Source organism: Lonchura striata, chromosome 5 (assembly GCF_046129695.1).
Source record: "Lonchura striata isolate bLonStr1 chromosome 5, bLonStr1.mat, whole genome shotgun sequence".
In the NCBI taxonomy this organism is placed as follows: Eukaryota; Metazoa; Chordata; class Aves; order Passeriformes; family Estrildidae; genus Lonchura; species Lonchura striata.
This window is the reverse complement of record NC_134607.1, coordinates 42,587,279-42,607,160: the sequence shown is the minus strand read 5'-3', so window position 1 is coordinate 42,607,160 and position 19,882 is coordinate 42,587,279. Positions and strand designations below refer to the sequence as shown.

The window sequence follows — 19,882 nt, the reverse complement described above, 5'->3', positions numbered from 1 at the left end:
GCAAACACACAAATTGGACATACTTAAGTCCACTAGGCCTGATGGAAAACATATCCATAAATGCTGAAGGCTATTTAGTGCCATTACAAGGCAATTATGGAGTATCTTCACAAGGTCATAACTACTGGGAAAGGCTCCTCAGGACAAAAGAAAAGCAAAGGCAACTCTTATACTCAAGAGAGAAAAGAAGAAAGATCCAGGAACTAAAATTCAATCAGTTTCACCAGAACCCCAGGAAGGTGAAAGAGAAAGTAATTCTGAAAATACTTTCCAGACATGCTAAGGACAAGAAGGTGATTTCAAATAGTCAGTATGCAATTATGAAAGAAAATCAGGATTGACTAACCTGATAACCTTCTACAATTAGATGATTCCCTTGGCAGAGGAGAGAACACAGAATATTGCCTATCTTGGTTTTAGTAAGGCTTTCAGCACTGTTCCCCCACAATATCCTCATGGAAAAACTGATCTAAGTTGAGTTAGAGGAACAAACATTGGGGTGGACTAAAAGCTGACTGAACTGTAAATCTCAAAGATTTACAATCAGCAACATGAAGTCCAGCTGGCAGCCAGTCATTAGTGGCATACCCCAGGGACTGATACTGATACTCTTTTAACATCTTATTAATGACATAGATGATTAGTCAGAGGACATCCTCAGCAAGCCTATAAATAATAGAAAGCTAAGAAGAGAAAGTTCATACAGCATATGGTTGAAGCAACTTCTATTCAAAAGGACCTCAATAGGCTGGAGAAATGGACAGATATGAACCTTTTAACATTCATCAAAAGGAAGTTCAAAGTTCTGCACCTGCAGGCACCAGTACACAGTACAGGCTGGAAACAGCTTGACAAAAACATCTTAATGAGCAACAAATTCAACACGAGCCCACAAAGCTGGCAAAGAAAGCCAGCATCCTCCTAGCTTGCACTAGGAAGGCATTGCCAGCAGGTAGAGGAAGATTCTTTTTCTCTGTACTCAAAACTGATAAGATCTCACCTGCACTGCTGTGTCCAGTTCTGGGCTCTCCAGTCCAATGGAAGTACTAGAGTGAGTTCAGCAAAGGACCACAAAAATTATTAAAGCACTAGAGCAATTTTCATCCTGAAGAAGAAAAGATTCAAGGTGGATCTTAACAATGAGTAGAAATATTTAACGGGGAACTGAGGGAAGGAAGAGAAAAGATGGAGCCAGATTCTTCTCAGCAATGCCCATTGAAAGAACAAGAGGTAAGAGGCACTAGTTGATATTCAGGGGAAATAAAAAGACCTTTCTGAATTTCCACTCTCAGGTTACTAATACCTCCCTTATATAAAATGACTGTACTGATCCTTGTGACAAACAAGAACCAGTCATGATCAAGTCAGGCAACAGGAAGAGCCATTTAGTAGCACATTCTATAAATGCAACACAATGTTCCTGCTTCTTTTTCCTGGTAAAGAATCCCAAATGCCAGTTGAGGTTGTTCCAAGGGGAAGGAGTACAAAAGTTTTATCTGGCAAATAAATTACTCATATGGAATGAACTAAAGGGGATGCAAGAAGAGGGTAAGGGCAGGAGAGTTCTGCATGTTTCAAGTATACTGCTACTATGAAGTATTCTTTGCATCTCCACAACTGAGATTCTGTTCAGCACTTAAAGTGTTTACCACTCACCCAGTAAAACTACAACATTTTTCTAGAACATTCCACAAAACAAAATTTTGAGCAAAGAAGATCACATCAATTATTTAGCACAAAGGGCTCTGCCCTTTCTTTCCTGAAGTCAAATGAAGTCAAAAGCTGCTTTATTCAGAATTTAGCAATTTGGTTAGGTCCTTTAAAGGGACATGGATTTTGCTCTGAAAAGTGTTCTCCTGATAGGACTGAGCAGAAGGCTGTAAAATACCCAAAGAGATAGGTAATTAGGGAAATGGACTACCTTGAGCCATGTCTGAGAGCTCTTCTACCCAAACAAGGAGTAGAATCAATCGTTTCCCAGACAACGGTAGTCTTTTGTCATTGTTGGATTTGGCATTTAAACTGCAGAGGACAGGCATAAGACAGATGACCAAATTCACCACCACCATCTTTTTGAGCTTTTCCTTCCGAAAACTCATTTAAAACAGATTATTCCATTGCCTCATCACACGTTATAAGCCAGCAAACATTAAATAAGTGCAAAGGAAAGCCAGCTTCAAACCTGCTAGGCTTCCTCTTAACAGTGTCTGGTGGAAAGAGGAGACTAGTTTGGTTTTTTTTGCCAGAGGGAATTTCAGAAACAAATTAAGAAACCCTTGAAGCTATTAGGTATTATTCCTTAAAATTGCCAGTTTTATAATTTATTGCACACTGGCAACTTGCTGAGGCTGTAGAGAAGGTTACTGACTTCAAGAACTCAACGGCACAAAGCAATAAACACCCCAGAACCTACCAGAAAGGATTCATTATCATTCTTTATGCTTAAAGGAAATACTGCATTGTATTTAGGTCCCACAAAGTAAATACAAAGTTGAGTAAGGGAAGAATGCAATTACAATGCACGTACCAACCTAACTCAACATATTAGAACCATGTAAACATTGCTATTAAATTCACATTGCAATAAAGGTAACTCCTAGATGAAAAATCAAAGACAGCAAGAAATCCCCAAACCACTGAATAAGCTGAAAAACATCTCCTTAAAATATCTTGACTCAGATGCTTACAGACTGGGAGAAGGCAAATCATATTTTAAGAGTTTCACAAATAAAAACTACTGGCTTATTGCAAACTCAGCACTTAACCTTTTAAATAGATGTGTTTCTTCCAAACTTCCTTCACCCCTCCATTGTTTTATTTATCTGATTTAATGCAAGTTTTTCTTACACAAAGCAAAAAAGAATGCAATTGAAACTCCTGTCCCAATTAAAGGTTTCCTTGTTCTATTATGAACCTTGACTGCTCAATACCATCCCCAGAACAACAATACATATTTAAATCTCTAATCCCCACAAGGGAAGAGTACATTTGGAGTTCTGCAGTAACTATAACAACCTTGCTTGGGGATAAAACACTGTTAAAAAAATACATGTTAATCTAAACTTACTTCCTGACTCTAACACTCCATACCCTGTAACCGCTGATCTTTAAATTTTTAAGAATTTGTACACTTACAGTCATATGCAGCTGCCTCCTCTACCAGTTCATGAGGTGTGACTGCGAAGAGGGTGGAAGTACAGACCATTACCAGTCAGAGATACTCAGAGTTTAGATATAGTGTCACAACACACCACAGGATTTGAACTACATTCTTGAGGCCTTTAGGAACAAAAGAGACCTACCTCCACAACACCTGCATCTCTCCAACTCTAGCCCTGGAAATCAGCAGGAAGACATTTAGGACAGCAGCTTTCAGATAGGCTATAGATTTTGCACTTAAAAATAAAAGTGACCAAGAACTTCATTTAACTCAGATGCAAAATTTTGTTTTCCACTCTAGGATGATTGTAGACAATCTGCAAATATAAGCCTGCAGCTAACTGAACAATTTAGCCTGCAGGAGGTTAAGGAATCACAATACCAATGTCACTTGCAAACTCCAACAGTGAGAGCCACTTGCTGAACACACCATCTTGTTAGAAATTTGCAGATGACTATTGAAATGGTGATGTTCAGTTCTGCTTGGGGACATAATATAACACAAGAGGCTCCCAAGGGAAATTATTTACAGCTCCTCATTCATCTTCTGACCAAGCATATTACCATCCTACACATAATTTCAAGTAAAATCATGATACAGGCAACTGTGCATTCAGTAATGGGACAGCCTCTGCAACCAGTCCCCAGTTATGTAATGTGGTACACACATTATGTGATATGCATTTCACATCAGAAGACAACAGTATATATAGTCACTACAGAGGGAGAGCATGTATGTTTATGAGGAAGTGCAGCAGGAAGCAAGATTTTGGTTATTAAAAAAACTCCAACCAACGAACAAAACCCCTACCCACACAAAACCCTTGTAGTGATAATTAGGCCCACAGCTTGCCCCAGAATCCCCCCTGGAGCAGCTCTCTGATGGAAGTGATTCTGATAGCCTGGATCTGGTCTAGGTTGGTCATGTTTGTTCAAGGCTACAGAGTATCATCACAATGGATTCACAGACTTGCATTACAGGTAGCAAAAGTGATCACTTTGTGGTTAGTGCTCTGTATTTCATATACACACAGAGGCATCATGTTCAGCAATGCAATTCTGTCACCAAGATACTTTTCTTATGACAATGTTCAGAGAAATACATAATTTAGGGAATAATAATATGTACCTGTAAAGCAATTCAGTAAACTTATTTGAAATAGGAACTCAAAGCTTTTCAATATTAACACAACTTTTGTTCACAAGGCAAAAAATAAAATCATTCTTGTTGTTCAATATTCTATGGAACCTTAATTCCTTCAGTATTGCAATTTCAAGGCTAAACATATTAATAGAGTCATAAATATTCAGATTATGTAATAAAGACAGTGAAAGCAGATGATAAAATGCTGTTAACATTCATTTACAGCAGCTGGGAAGGCCCTGCCAAATGTTGCTTTACATAACAGGTCATGATGCTCTGACTGCATTAAGCTTTCTGATCACTCTTCCTTTATCTGCTGTGATGTTGAACACAATGCAAGACAGCACAGACTAACCAATGGATTTAGAAGCCCTTTCAAGCACACCACCATTTCAAAGGTTTAAAAGATTAAAACATCAAAAAGAGCCTTGTGGTTACTATGTTTTTGCTTTTGCATTTTATAGTGTAGACATGAAAGTGACATTCACATCATTCTCCATTACCTCCTCAATTCAATGCCTCCGATAAATTTTAGAAGTGACTTTATTTTATTGTGCCATGCTTTAGTTTAGCCATTTACAAAAAAGGAAGTAGCAGTCAGTAACTTGAAAACATCACTGCTACCATTTTCACAAGGCATCTTGAGTAGTACTGAAACATTCTGTGATGTATGTATAATCCTGTCTACAACCTACCATTTTATTTTATGAATTGCATCTGATTTAAGTGAGTTATTGCTTTTCTTCAGTATTCTCTGCATTACATTTCCTTTGTTTCAGAACAATCTCTCCTACCCTTAAGAAGTCAGGATTCCAAAAGCATGGATCAGATCCTACAAGTTCTCACACAAGTATCAGCCAGACACATTGACTATGGGACTCGGTTTAAATGTCCTACTACAGAAATAATGACTCATAGCTAGATTCGTTTGGCAAAATTAAGCCAAATTCTTCAGACATTATAGAGATTAGTAGCCCTAGGAAGGTTAAGAGCTCTAGTGAGGTCAACAAATTAATGTGTGTGAAGTAAGCAAGGCTGTCCCAAGAGGACACATAGCAACTATTCTGCTTGTAAAAGCAGTACCTTCATTCATCCCTCCAACCCTGCATTAGTTAGCAACTATTCAGTGCACTCAAATGCATTCAAAGACTATTCCATTAACTGACTGAAATTCTACTGCAGTGGGTCTCGAGCTTTTCCTGTAGCCAAGGCACATTAGAAAGCACTGACATACTTTTACACAACTGAGAAGTTCCCTCAGCACCTACCAGTGCCAGCCCCACACCATCCACATGCAGCTCTGCTTCAGCAAAGCCCACCTCATCACTTAGGAAACCAGCTAAATACCAGACCTGGGGAAAAATATTATTAATTACAGAAAAAACAAATTCCCGAAGAGAAACATCAGTTTCATCAATACTCATTTAATGTTCTGAACTTGGTGCTCCATTTTTGATTCAAGTATAGCTACCTTCACTACACTTGAGAAGACTCTTGTCAGTCTGTTCCAGTCACCTGGAATTAAGATGTCTCCTCACTTTAAATTAAACCCTCTTGCTTAAGTTAGAGCAGAGTCTTAACCCTGATGTAGGAGAGGCTGAGAGCTTTTGGTTTTTTTTCTTTCCACTAAGTCAGGTTTGTTTGCACAAGAACTATACAAAAGGTATGTCTTCCCAAAATCACAGACTCTTCAGATGAGATTCAAAGGGGTAATTCCACGATTATAAACACACTAATAGGAGTAATGACCTGTATGATCCTAGAAACAGGTCTGAATCCCCACTGCCCTACACATGGTTTAAACTGTAACCTAAGAAGCTCTTTTCCAGAGCATCTTGCTACAGACCTACATATCCGATGGAGTCTTCAATGATAATAGCTAATCCCATGATCTTCCACACTACTGATAGTTAACAAACAGAGAAAAAAAGTAATTTCAGAGATGGAAGTAAAAAATCCATTAAATCAAATCTATTTCCAAATATCTTAACACAAACAATGCTAAGCAAAACCAAAGCCACATAATGTAAATAGCATGTGCTTTCCAAGTCAGATATAACAACCAAAAAATCAACAGATAGCATATATATGAAGACTTAGAAATTTTAGTTCCCTAACTACTTACGTGCAATCTCCTTATTTACAGTATTTTCAATACACTTATAAGCATGCTCTTACTCAGTAGGAAGTGCTACAGGTTCATGATGCATTAGCTATTCATTTAACCCAACAGTCAATTACAATTAAAAAAAATTAATCACATTAATAGTTACATAAATTATCAGATAACTGAATGGAGTGCAGAACAGAACTAAGAACAAATTGCCCTTTCCAATGCAAAACACACCAGCGCACAAGTTCAGAAGTATACCTGGAAGGTTGTCTCAAATCTGCTTTTAAATTAAGTGGAAAAAGAATTTAGACATTTTCATCTTCTTGCCTGATTCTCAGCTATGGTAGTTTGCATACAGCATTCAAACAACCTGACTTTGCCACATATAGCTGCAGTAGCAGAAGTAAAGAACAACCCCACTAATACACCAAAGTAAAACCCCAAATCAGTAACAAGTTGACTTCTTGAAGGACTGTCTGCTGCCTTACAAAACAGCTCTGTAAAGGAAATAACCCAATCAGCTGTCATGACTGATAAAGAGTTCTTCATTTTTCCTCCTTACAGCTACACTAATGCACAGTAACCATTCACCTCTAGTCACTAAACCCCAAAACATTCACTGTTATTTGACTAAAAACTGCAGGTTTGCCTTGGTAATATTTGCAGACCAATTGCCTTTCTTTCCTCCTTAAACATCAGCTGAAGTAATTTTTCTGCCCTCAAAAAACAAAACAAAAAAAAACCCAACAACCCCCCCCCCAAAAAAAAAAAAAAACAAAAACAAAACTCCACAGAAAACAAAAACCCCAAAACCTACTCTTCACAGATATTAAATAAATCAGGAATATTTGCTGAGTAAGTTTCTGGCTAAAAAAAAAAAAAAAAAAAAAAAAAAAAAAAAAAAAAAAAAAAAAAAAAAAAAAAGGAAAAAAGCTCTTTGTGAATCTGCAATTCAGGCACCCAGGGACCAGAAATGCTATGGGACAGAGGACTGACTGTGTTGTATGGAGAGAGTGCTGCAGGAAGCAAAGGTTCAAGCAAACAGACATTCATCTGTGAACCTTTAAAATAACTCTGAGCAAACAGTTCTTTCACAGATTATCTGCAAAACTAGAGACAAGCTCCTACCAAAAATCAGTGCAAATACTGGAAGGGCTTTAAGATTAAAAATCATTACAAAGAAAAGAGCTGTTTTTCTGCATACTGTGATAAATAAGGCAGCCTCTGATCACTACCCCCTCCAGATTAATGAAGTATTCTTAATTTAGAGCGGTCATAAAATTATCTCAATCCTCCAGTCTTTCTCCATTTCTTTAAAAAAGCAGAGCAGAAATACACTCTTGCTGGAATTCATAGAGAACCCTATCTCTCTGGTGCCTGCTCTAACTACCAGGCAATGGATTCATAATCACCCTGTAAATAATTAAATATTTATTAAGTCTGGGAAAGAGCTTGAGAGCTTCAACAAACAAGAAACCAGGGAGACTTGTCCAAGAATAATTAGTTCTCCAAGCAATCATTTGCAAGGTGGGAGATCTGTACTCAAGACTCAATTTTGAATAAGATAAAGGTAGCAAAATATGGAACAGAACTCCTCATGCAAATGCTCTGATCCCTAGGAAGGATACACTGATCAGATTCCTGATGCTGCAATTTCATACATATTCTCAAATGGCTCAGCAGAAAAAGCAACATTTTTAGGCCTACTCTGGTGGCAACTCAGATGACATCACCATGGATGAGGTTGGCACTTTGCCAGCTGCAGGCAAGGCAGTTTCTGGTCTATAAATACTAGAGATGCTGCATTTCAAACTATACTACAGAATAAACATGTAGGCCAATATGTGCAGTCACACAAACATACCAACACCTCAGAAGGGAGACAGCAACCAAAGTTGAACTAAATGTGGCATCTGAAAGGCAAACACAAGCTAGAGCTCTTCTACGAATTTCATCTCATGGGATGTAGTGCCTCCCCTACCCTGGAATTTCAGAGGCCATCCTGGAACCACCAGGGAACAACACGGAGCTATATTGAACTGCCAAGCAGGCCACTATCAAAGCATGTGCTTGCAATCTCATTGAACAGTTCCTCTGAACACTCACAACCTCCCACCAGCAACCCACTTGTTGTCTTGTCAGAGAATATATATATTGGAGGAATTATACTTTGGCTCTTATTTCCATTGATTTTTTTTTTCCCTTTTGATATATGTTGAAGAGGGTTTCTTCTTGTTCAACATTATGGTTGTCCAGAAAAATTTCCCAGAGATGCAAATCTCTTCACAGTGTTTAGCCAGATCATGCAGTAGATCCTCAAAGTTATGCTAAGGCAGGTGGAAAATACTGTGACTGGTGAACATGACTTTCCAAGGGCAAACTGTGCCTGAGGAACTTGGTGGTCTTCTGTAATGCAGGTTACAGCACTAGAGGATAAGGGAAGAGCAATATGTCACGTACCTTAGCTTGTGTAAAGCACTTGATGCTATCCCACATGACATCCTTGTCTCTAACCTGGAGCCACACAGATTTGACAGATGGACCACTTGGTCAATAAGGAACTGGCTGGATAGTGTTATTCAAAGGGCTGTGGTCAACAGCTTGACATCCAAATGGAAACCAGTGGTGTTGAGTGGTGCTCTTCAGGGGTTTGTATTGGGACCAGGGCTTTCTGACATCTTTACTGGTGACATGGAAAATGTGATTGAATACACTCTGAGCAAGTTTGCAAACAACACCAAGCTGTGTGATGTAGTTGACATGCTGGAAGGAGTGACAGCATCTAGAGGCACCTAGATTGGCCTGAAAGGTGGGCTCCTGCAAACGTCATGAAGTTCAGCAAGGCCATTTGTAAGGTCCCACATGTAGGTCAGGATAATCCCAAAGACAAATACAAGCTGAGCAGAAAATGGACTGAGAGCAACCCTAAGAAGGACTTGGGCATACTGGTTGACAAGAAGCTCAGCATGATCTGGCAATGTATGTTTGCAGCCCAGAACACCAAACACATCCTGGGCTGCTTCAAAGGAATATGGCCAGTGGGCCAAGGGAAGTGATTCTTCCCCTCTACTCTGATCCAGTGAGACCTCACCTGGAGGGCTGCATTCCCTCTGGGGCCACCAGCATAAGAAGGATGGGGACCTGCTGGAGCAAGTCCAGAGCAGGGCTATGAATATGATCAGGGATCTGGAGCACCTCTCCTGTGAGGACAGGCTGAGAGAGTTGGTGCTGTTCAGCCTGAAGAAGAGAAGGCTCAGGGGAGACCTCAGAGCAGCCTTCCAGTACCTAAAGGGAACAAGAGAGCTGGATAGCGAATTTTTACAAAGGCAAGGTAGTCACAAAATAATGGGTAATGGCTTTGAACTGAAAGAAAGTAGCTTTAGATTAGATATAAAAAAGAAAATCTTTACTGTAAGAGTGGCGAGGCTTTTTTTTCTCATTAAGGCCACACGTTCAATTTCACAAGGCATAGTCTATTGCATCATCCCACAGGTAAAGTGGGAATACTGCTTACAAAGCACAGAATTTGACCCACAATTACAATACCGTGGCATCAGAAGTGGCTGGCAATTAAAGGATTACAATACAGTCCACAATAATCCGATGAGCTCGCCTGCAGATGCACATAGGCTGCTCATCACAGGCTGCCAGGGAAGAAGTGATGCTGGGCGTGCACAACAGCGGTCGCTGCCACCAGGCTCCTCCATGGCACCCTTGGAGGAGAGGGGCACCTAGCAGGTGGGGACTTGCTACCTGCACTGGGCTCCTTCTTCTCTTCTGCACAGGGGACCTTCTCCCACTCTGCACATGGTTGTGATTTTAATGCTGAAGTATCTGAGCAGATTAACACTTGGATTCTATTTTCTATCATTACATTAAGAATCTCACTAATTTTTTGCACAGTCACTTGGAAATTAGGAAGGCACAAATGAAGATAGCCCCCCAAAAAGGTACATAATACAAAGAACCCTATTACATTGATCTTAACCTCAAGTAGTCTGCTAGGCAGCAAGCACAGCATAGCTGTCAAATTCTTAAAACATACCAGTTATCCATATGCACAACACACACAAAAGCTAGCTTTCTCCTACACAGCTGGTTCCTCAAAGAACTAGTATTATTTAAGACAAGCATGCAGACACCAATTTGCAAAATACATGAGGCACCTATGGACAAGAGCTTATACACTTTCATTTCTACTCATTGGCAAATCAGTGATCTGCAAGAGGTAGAGCTTGCTGTGCTGTCTAACCACTTATAACAACCTTGGTGTAGTAAGAATCCTGTAAGGGTTAAGAACTTTTTCTTTTTATCGTGCCTTTTGAATGCCTTTCAAATACTCTCAAAGAAATAAAAATAACTTATGCCTAGCAACTTAGTCACAGCAACTAGTGACAGAGACCAGTATTGAGGCGTATGATAAAAGCTACCATCCCTTCTTTGGGGTGTTTTTTCTTGTTAATTTAGTAGCACAATCAGAATAACAGATCATCCTGGTCTATATTTTAAAAATTCAATTAAGTAACTTGCAATCATTTAAATTTCTCCATTATTGTGTAAAACAGTAACTTAATTACTGAATTAGAAAGTTTCAGTCGAGATGCCTGCTCATCTTGGTACTGAATGAACACTTATTTTATCTTGCCTCTGACCTGATGCTTTAGATTGTTTATCCTCTCTCTGCTTAAAAAAGAATCAGAGGGGGAAAGCAGAGAACAGCAAGGTTTGAAAAAAGACACGTTGTCGAAGAACAGAGTCATACAAGAGCTATCACTGAATGTTATTAGACTTCTGGTGTACTCTGTAGTTTGTAAACATGAACAGATTCCTCTGATTTTCAGGAAGCGGATACTCTGGAACTGGCTAAAACAGCAGAGACTGCCTTCTTTTCCCATATGAAAGAATGTACACTGCAAAGTGAAAGGGGATCAGCCTATCTCCTTATTTAGTTTTACACACTGAGCAAATCCAAAAGGGCACCACTCCATTTGTGACACCCTGGAAGAAACACGCAGCATCTCAAAGACTCCCCACAAAAGACGGCACCAACAAACTGCTAGATTTTGCATGCAGAGTAATGCAGATGAGTAAGCACTGAGTCAGTTAAGGAGTCTGGATAGTTTACATGAATCTCTAGTCAGTTTTGTTTCCCACAACAGCTAATTATGTAAAGGGTTACAATCATTACTTCCTGGAAGTCATCATCCGGTAAGCCAGCTGCATTTGCTTTTTATTTCCAATATAGCTAACAAGAAATACTGCACCATAAGTGTTCTAATTACACTTTTTGTAACTTCTATTTTACAATAAGAAACCCACTTAGGTCTAGTATATTTCAAGAATGTTTTGGTTAATATGCTAATACAACTCCCTTGCCTGCATGTCAGCACTTCTGCATCTATAAAGGAAAGTCTCAGGAGGTTGCAGCTGAAACTAAAGCATGTTTTACTGGTCAATAATAGATAACATAACAAAGTTAACAGGAATATTCTAACTGGTGATTGTATGATCACACTTCTAAGCAAGTTCTACGGAATCTTTTTTGAGAAAAATAGACGAAGTATTTTTTCCTTCTCACCACTTTAAAAGCAACCCCCCCCCAGATGCTACAATCAAGGTAAACACAGATAAAGAACCCACATACCTTGGGAAAGACTTCATTAAAGACAGATCAACAGCACTGTCCTGCACCAGATAGAGTTTGGAGTAAATAACACAGACCATCTTTACTTATTTCACAGATATGATTATTAAAGAGTCAAATCATAAAGCATACATTTTCTCCACAACATTTTCTTAGAGCATTTAGTAGGTTTTCCTGTCCTACCTTGCAACATCTACCTCATTAACATGCATCTAAAACTAAGATTATTTTATTGTGCCAACTATGAGCTAAACCAAGCATTTACACCTTCCAGAGAAGACAGGAGAATAACATGAAGTCATGGCCGTGCCCACATACAAGCCAGTTCTTGGAAATAGGACATCAGATTTGCTTGGGGTTATTTCCAAAATGCTCTTCATTTTTCATAATGACATTACATCTCAATCTCAGGACTTATCAGTCTCCTCCAGGTAAAATTCAGGTTTCCAGCAGGTTGTACGATGCAAAACTGAATAGTGCATCTTGAAATTCATACAGGTATACGCCTGAGAAATAGTGACAGAAGAGAAAAAATGAGAGGGAAGGAGTTCTAAAAGAGATCTTCCTTGATCAGTTACAAAACTGAAATTAACTGAAAATGTCTTGAGAATGGGAGTGCTTTGCCTGGACAAGATGGATTAGTGGGCAGAGCATAGGTAAAACACCTTTAGCCTACCAGGTGGCTGTAACTCACTTGTGACACTTCAATGTCTATGAGAAGATGACTTCCATAAGCTGCACAAAACAGTAGATTCTGGAGGAAGTAGTGCCTCAGGATTATGGCTCCTTTACAACAGATCAAAGTGAATTGTTTGTCTTAGAGCACTCCCACAGGACCAAGCCACCACACAAACTGCCAAAACAGCCTGCAGTTGTTTAAGTCTTGAAAACAAAGGAAAAAGCACTGATAACCAGCTCCTTTCATTTTGGTGCCAGATATAGCCTTTGTAATGTAAAAGATACACAGCAAGCAATCTTCCTGTGCAGACAGCTGTCTCTTACCCAAGACTTCGACCCATGCTCTCAGCAAAGCCTTCTGAGCTTCATCCCAAGTATCTGCTACTGCAAAATCCACCAGCCTCATCCCTGTACCTGGTACACAAGCAGTGATGCCAGTCCTTGCACCTTCAACCACTGCCTCCAATTTTCAGCTATTGCTCTTCTTCCACATCCATATGTATGTACCTACACACATACTCCCACAATCTCTTGAACCTCAGGGTGTGTGGCACAGTGTCCAAGAGACAAAAAGTGGAGAAAGAAAAGATGAAATAACTTCAGGAACAAGAGACCATTCATGACTTGCAGCTCCCAGACTGACCAGCACAGTGCAAAGGCAGCCAGCCTTGCCTCAGAAATGGCCAGCACTCATCACATCAGCCCAGACAGCTCACAGCAGAGTATGGGGCAGATCCCTGGAAGGATCAGGTCTGTACCATGGCAAGCTGGGAGAAGCACTCACAGAGCAAATGCTGCCTAAGACTAAACCCTGCAGGAAGCAGAGGCAGCAGCACCCTGAGCACAGGCAGCCCTGCTACACATTTAGCATAATCGCTCACACACAAACAAACCCCCACACTCCAAAGCCTGCTTTGCCCTGTGAAAGCCGAGCAGTAAGAGTAGATTAGACTCTAATAGGGATTAATACAAGTTAAGGTGGCAGCGATTTCCACTAGGGAGACCAGAAAGGTTAGACGTGGGATGGCATGACAGGTAGATGTAGGAAGGGTCAAGAAAAAAAAGGTAAAGGGAAGAACAAGTAACACAGGAGCTTGCATTGACACCTGCCTGGCTCCATTTTTGCCTCCCCCATGTCCATCCCTGCCCAAAGCAGAGATCAGACATGCTGCACTGTCAAGTCATGTTCAGTGACTTCTAACAGGCTGTGTAATGGTCAGGAGGGGATTTCATATTCAATCTCAACAGCACTGACTCACTTTCTTCCAGCACTACCATCCATCACCCCTGAGTGACAAGGAATCCAGTTTTAACAAAAGGCAAAACCTAACACAAGTGAAGTCTGAACCAGAAAATGGAAAGAAATTCAGATCCCATTCTGTCTTACTGCAGCCATTTCAAAGTTATGTTTAATTTTATTAGCAACTAGAACTCCAGTTCATAAAAAAGTGACCAATAAAAGATAATGTCAGGAAATTAACTGACCTTACCATGATTTAGAGCATTGCTCTGCAACAGCAAAAATGCACAGAAAGTATGCTTGGAAAAGAAAAAGCCCCAAAGAAGTAATCATAAAAAGTTTCCAAATTGCTTCAGAGTCAGAAGTAAGTTAAAACTTCATGCTAGAGGCTAACAAAAATGTGTATCTACAAAGTATGCACTAAAGATACATTATGATTGCCATACTGCCAGAAACACTGTTCAGACAATCCATTCACTACCTACTTTTTCATGTGTGCTATAGTAATCAAGACGTATTTCACCTTTAATTTCAAATAAAATAATAAATGTAGTTTCACTGTGGTGCAGGAACACAGCAGCTATAGTGTGTGGTCAAACCAGGGAAAAAAAAGTGTACTCTCCTGACTCTTGGTCATATTTTCAAAAAGGCATAAAAAGTTGGATTTTTTCTTTAATTCTACAGAAAGACTAAGAAGCCAAAACCTCTGAAGTTCCTCAGCCATGACCTTTGGGAAGCAGGCATTTTGTGGGGCTCCCCCATACCCCAAATACTTTGGTACACAGCATAGTGATAAACCAAGTTCCTTAGTTTTCATTCCAAGAAAGCTGTGGAAGAGTAAAAATACTAATATGTTGGTTAGCAAAAAAAAAACAGAACAAGACAAAAACCAAAACCAACCAAACCCAAAACCAACCTAAAAAACTGTTCAGTTTATGACTGAACTGTCTTAATTTGCAGATACCCCTTTCAGCAGCGCAGTCAACTACAAACTCATTAACATTTACCTGGACAAACTCATTAACATTTACCTGGACAGATGGAGTTTGTACTCTGAAAGGAAGGATCAGAGATCTGGGAGAAAATGGTGGGGGAAAAGATAAGGAACTTCATTAGACAACATAACTCCAGCTGGAAAACAGCATGGAGAACAATATCCTTTCTGTATCAAAGTCCTGCGTGTGGTCAAGCTCTTTGACGAGAAAAATTTCTGCTAAACCACACTTGATAAACTTGAACTTTGAAAACTGGCATCTATTCATCAGATTTTTTTAAAATAAACCTCAAGAATTCTGGCATCATCCAAGGTACCAAATGTTTCATTACAAAGACTTTATTCAAATAGCTATCAGTTTACTAAAACAACAGCCCAGTTGGGACTTCAGAACTCTGCCTTTTCTCAGAGAGACTTCTGTTGTTGTTTTAATGTGAAATTTGGCTTCACAATTCAGAATTTTCATTTTCCATAAAAATTAGGCAATGTATAATACAGACTGCCACCAGGTTCTTTCTGATGAAAAACAGGAGTATTTTGATCTGAAGAAGGCTATGCAAATATTGATCTTGGGGAAGCATCTTCCTCTGCAAACTGCTTTTGGGCTTGCATTTCTACTAGGTCACTTCCAACTGAAAAATTAAGGTGGAAAAAAGGAGGGATCTAAGCAGCTCTTCCCTCAGCCCATTTCAGTTGGAGATGCAGTTCCGTAAAAAGGCTGAGACTTAAACTCCAGTGATTCTCAACAGTTCATACCATATGGAGGAGAGACAGGCCTGATAACTAGCCAATACAACGCTTACCTAGTCAAAGCACATTTCTCCTGTCCATAGAAGGCCAGATACAAGTCCTAAGAAGACAAACATGCCAGTTTAACATGAATGATGGAAAAGCTTTGGAGCAGTATATCCCTAATCCACTTGCTACTACGAGAGACTTATTTTTCAGAAGGATAAATTTCCAAAGGGAGTCAAGTATTCAAGATCTCACCAGCTCACCCTCTACCATACTCAAGCCACCCACTCACAGACATCAGAGGATGCCCTAGTATTTCGTCACTAGTGTGAATTGCTCAGTAACTTTATCAATAGATACTACTTGACATTATCAGCAGTACCAAGTACCGCTGGTCCTCAGAATACAAAAAGTAAGATAGGCTACTATAGTCAACTGAGCCTTGAGTTAAGGCATGCTGTCTATAAATCTAATAAGGTCATACAGCAGAAAATTAATACTTGGCTCATAAAAGTATTCCTTCCACTTTCTAGCTCTAGTTGTATCCCTCACTCCAGTTACAAGGTTGGTAAAACTACCTCTAATGACTTCAGAGTGTAAATAAAATTACCACATTCTTCAGAAAAACACAGATAAAACTTATGCTGTGGATGACCAGAAACATTTTATTAGTTATGTTACTTTCCAGGTGCCTTTATGTCTACAAAATAAGGTACCCATGCCATCATAATATTCTTACATCCCCCAAAACAATATGTATAGGTATCCAGCCAGATAGCTCTAACTTCAGTATTAAAACATCCTTAAGAAATATTCTTCTGCTTTCTATTCAATGTTCAGGGAAGTATACAAGCTTACCTTATTAACTGAATTGGAACAGTTCTTGACAGAAGGTAGACTGAAGAACAAGGATGTTGCAAAACAAGTTGCAATAAAGTCAGAAGTATCTTGTTTACTTCAGCTTGACAAATAGGTAACATTTACAGACTTTCTGCTGTTCCTGTATGACCTCTACTAAAGCAATAGCCAATCTAGCGATACTGCTAAAAATCCACAGAGAAGATGACAGTTTACACCACTCAGGAACCAGGCACGACAATTAACATCTGTTACTGCTTCCTATTTGAGGAGTTAAGAGCAGAAAAGCTATGTGAAGAATAGCACTACCAAATCCTCATTTCCAAATATGGCACCATATTCATACCCTACAGGGCACATGTACATTAAAGGCCCCTCTTCCTTCAGTATTAATATTCAGACATCCTAGGGCAGGATTTCAAATGCACACATCAGTGGCATGGTTTCTGAAGCACTAACAGTGATGCTCAGCAAGCTGGGCTCAATGCAATCTCACGACAAGATATGGGAGATACGTGCTGCTGCTCTCCTGTGCACATGCCTGTCCAGAGGACCTCAAACACCCAGTCTGCTGCCCAGCTGTCCACATCCTTCAGCAACTAAACACATAAGCAGTGAGAAATCAGCTAGCCATTGCAAACACCAGAAATCACAGGCAGCAAAAGCAATTTGGCCACACCCTTTCTCCTAGCCTAATATAAGAAATTCCAAGCAGTATATAGGGAGCTTACTTTCCTGAATTTACATTCCCTTAAAGCTAACTTGCTGGCTAATTAGGGCTGATTTCTTAGGCCTTGAAACCTCAATATAAAAAAAATTTTCAAGGTATCACACAGTGGTATCACTGCATTTTTATACTATCACAGCTGGTGTCAAGCAGAATTATATCTTAGCACAGACAGTTCTTGCCATCTGAAATACAACTGTAGTGATGCTGTTTAAATAAAAAGCATCTAGCCCAGCATACCTTTTCAAACAGCTGCTGATTTGGGTGGGACCAGACCGCACACACCCCAGACCACCACAAAGAAGCAAAGCAAGTTAAAATTCCTATTAAGTTATATTTACAAATGTCACCTCCCTCTGCTATTATGGAGGACCGTGACACCAAAGGAGAGCCAGGTTATCAACAGTACTTCATGGCTTCATCTGTAGTGTCTTTTGAAACGAAACAATAGAAGTAGCTGAAGGGCATGGCATTTTTTCTTCATTACTCAAAGGAAAAGACTGGCATATATAGCAACTGGCTGCAGATAATAAAGGCTGAGCTTTTAACAATCAAGTTAGGAGGAGGCAAGAACAGTCTGCACACTGTGCAATGAGCTTAAGATCTCAAACATTTTTTATGCTCAGTGACCAAGATAAATCTGCACCATGTCCACAAAGAGGAAAAAGCGCCAACCCTTCAAGGGCTCAATGGCAGTGAATACACCAGCTATGTGAGAACTGTCTTGGTCCTGCCCATATCAGACAAGACACTTGAAGCGTGGCCCACCTGCCAGTTCAGACTCCTCACTGCCCACCTATCTGGCAGATCTCTTATTTTAAGCACAGATCCTTTCCTGGACACAAAAAGACTTTCAATATAGTGACAGGTATTTTTTCACCAAAAGTTAAGCTTAGGAAGAAAATAACTCAAAAACTACCTCTTTACTTTTAAGAGGGAAAAACCCCCAACAAAGCTACAAGTATTGCCTTGAAAAATGGATGTCACGGGATCAAATGAGAGGAAAATATATTGTGCAAGTACACAAAGTTAATAAATCTTTCAACAGCTGAGGAGTGGTCCCTCCCACCCTGTTCCAGATGCCTCATATAGAAGGTATCCAGCCCATGCCTGTGTGTAGGAAGGCTGTTCCTGAAGCCCACGGACCTGCATGAGGACATGCTCCATCTCTGCACATCGCAGACTGTGGGCAGCAGCAAGGAGGGAACACCCTACCTATTGAAGAGCACACCAGCATAATTTTAAAAAGCAGAGTCCAGATGTTGCGTAGCTTTTTAAATGCTGTGTTTCACGTTCGCATCCATCCCTAGATTTATTGCAATTTATATATTATACAATATTTTCCCCGACAGTACCTAGAAGAATGCGCACCAAGAGACCCACACCCCACTGCCATGTCGCTACTTTCCCAATCTCTGTTCCGCCCAAGACACTGCCAGAAGCAAAACGCTAGGCGAGGAAACTCGAGGGTCTGGAAGCGCCACTGGCTCAAGCCAGGATCTGCCGGCGCTGTCCTTGGCACAATAGTTGGATGCGATACAGCCGGGCGATGCGAGGCTGAAATACTTCCTGGGATGGCTGAATGGGCTCATTCAGTAGTCAAGGGTAATTCTTTATTAGCCATCTTCTACAGCCCTGCTGAGAAACTATAGCCCTGAGGGGAGGGTGGGAGACACCAGCCATGTGCTTCAAGAAAGGGGTATGGCTTAGCATTGTCTCTAGCCCTAGTAATTGACAAGCTTTTTTTTTTTTGTCCTCCCTTTCCCTTTCCCTCCCCCTCCGGGCGTTACCGCAGCCGGTGGAGGAAGGGAAGGTGGCCGGCCGGGGCCGGGCTGTGGCAGAGCCGCCGCAGCTGGCGTCCGGCGCGGCCCCTCGGACCCATCGGCGCCGCTCGGAGCGCTGCGGGGGAGAAAGCCTCCGCCGCCCTCCCGCCGCTCCCTCCCGCCCCGAAGTTCGGGCAACTGGGACCGGCCGCCCCGCCGGCGGTGGCGGCTCGGCCGGCAGCCGGGGAAAGGGGCCGGCAGACGCCCGGCCCCCGCGGCGGTTTTCCCGCTGCCTCCCCGCGCTTACCTTTCACTTGACTTTCATATTCCGCTATAATCTCTTTGTCCTTTTTGAATCTGCTCGGGGTTGACATTATCCACTCGCTTCTTCTGCTTCTCCGCCTTGTTCTAAATTATTATCACTAATTATTCTTGTTTATCTGGAGGAGCTCCCAAGTTGTGTCAGGCGGCCGCAAGCCCGAGCGAGCCGGGTAGGCGGCGGGCGCTGGCCCCGCGGGAGCGCCGCCGGCACCGGAGGCGGCGAGGCGGGGAGCGGCGATCAGACTAACCCCGGCGCGGGCACCATCGCCTCCCGGCACCGTCGCCGGCAGCAACGCGGTCCGCGGCCCGGGGCCGCCGCAGGGCGGGGCGGCGGAGCAGCGGCCGCGGGGCACTCGCTTCCACTAGGCGAGGGCGGGGGCCCGGCGGCTGCGCCCCACCATTGTTATCTGTCCGCACCCGGGAGAGGGGAAGGGAAGCGGGGAGAGAGCGGTGGGCGGGAGGCAGGCGGCCGCGCTCGGTCCGTACGCCAGAGACACGGGTTACTG

The 19,882-nt window shown here is 41.4% G+C and overlaps 1 protein-coding gene across 2 annotated transcripts in view; it reads right to left on the bottom strand.

Moving 5' to 3' along the window:
* SRGAP1 (SLIT-ROBO Rho GTPase activating protein 1) overlaps nt 1-19,648 on the bottom strand; it is a 138,458-nt gene extending 118,810 nt beyond the window's left edge. The window contains exon 1 of one of the 2 annotated variants that reach the window (XM_021547435.3): nt 19,363-19,648. In XM_021547435.3, coding sequence (XP_021403110.2) covers nt 19,363-19,429 — 67 coding nt within the window. In that variant the 5' untranslated portion in view covers nt 19,430-19,648. The remainder of the gene's footprint in view (nt 1-19,362) is intronic. The other variant, XM_021547432.3, reaches the window with a different exon arrangement.
* Between the last annotated feature and the right edge of the window lie 234 nt (nt 19,649-19,882).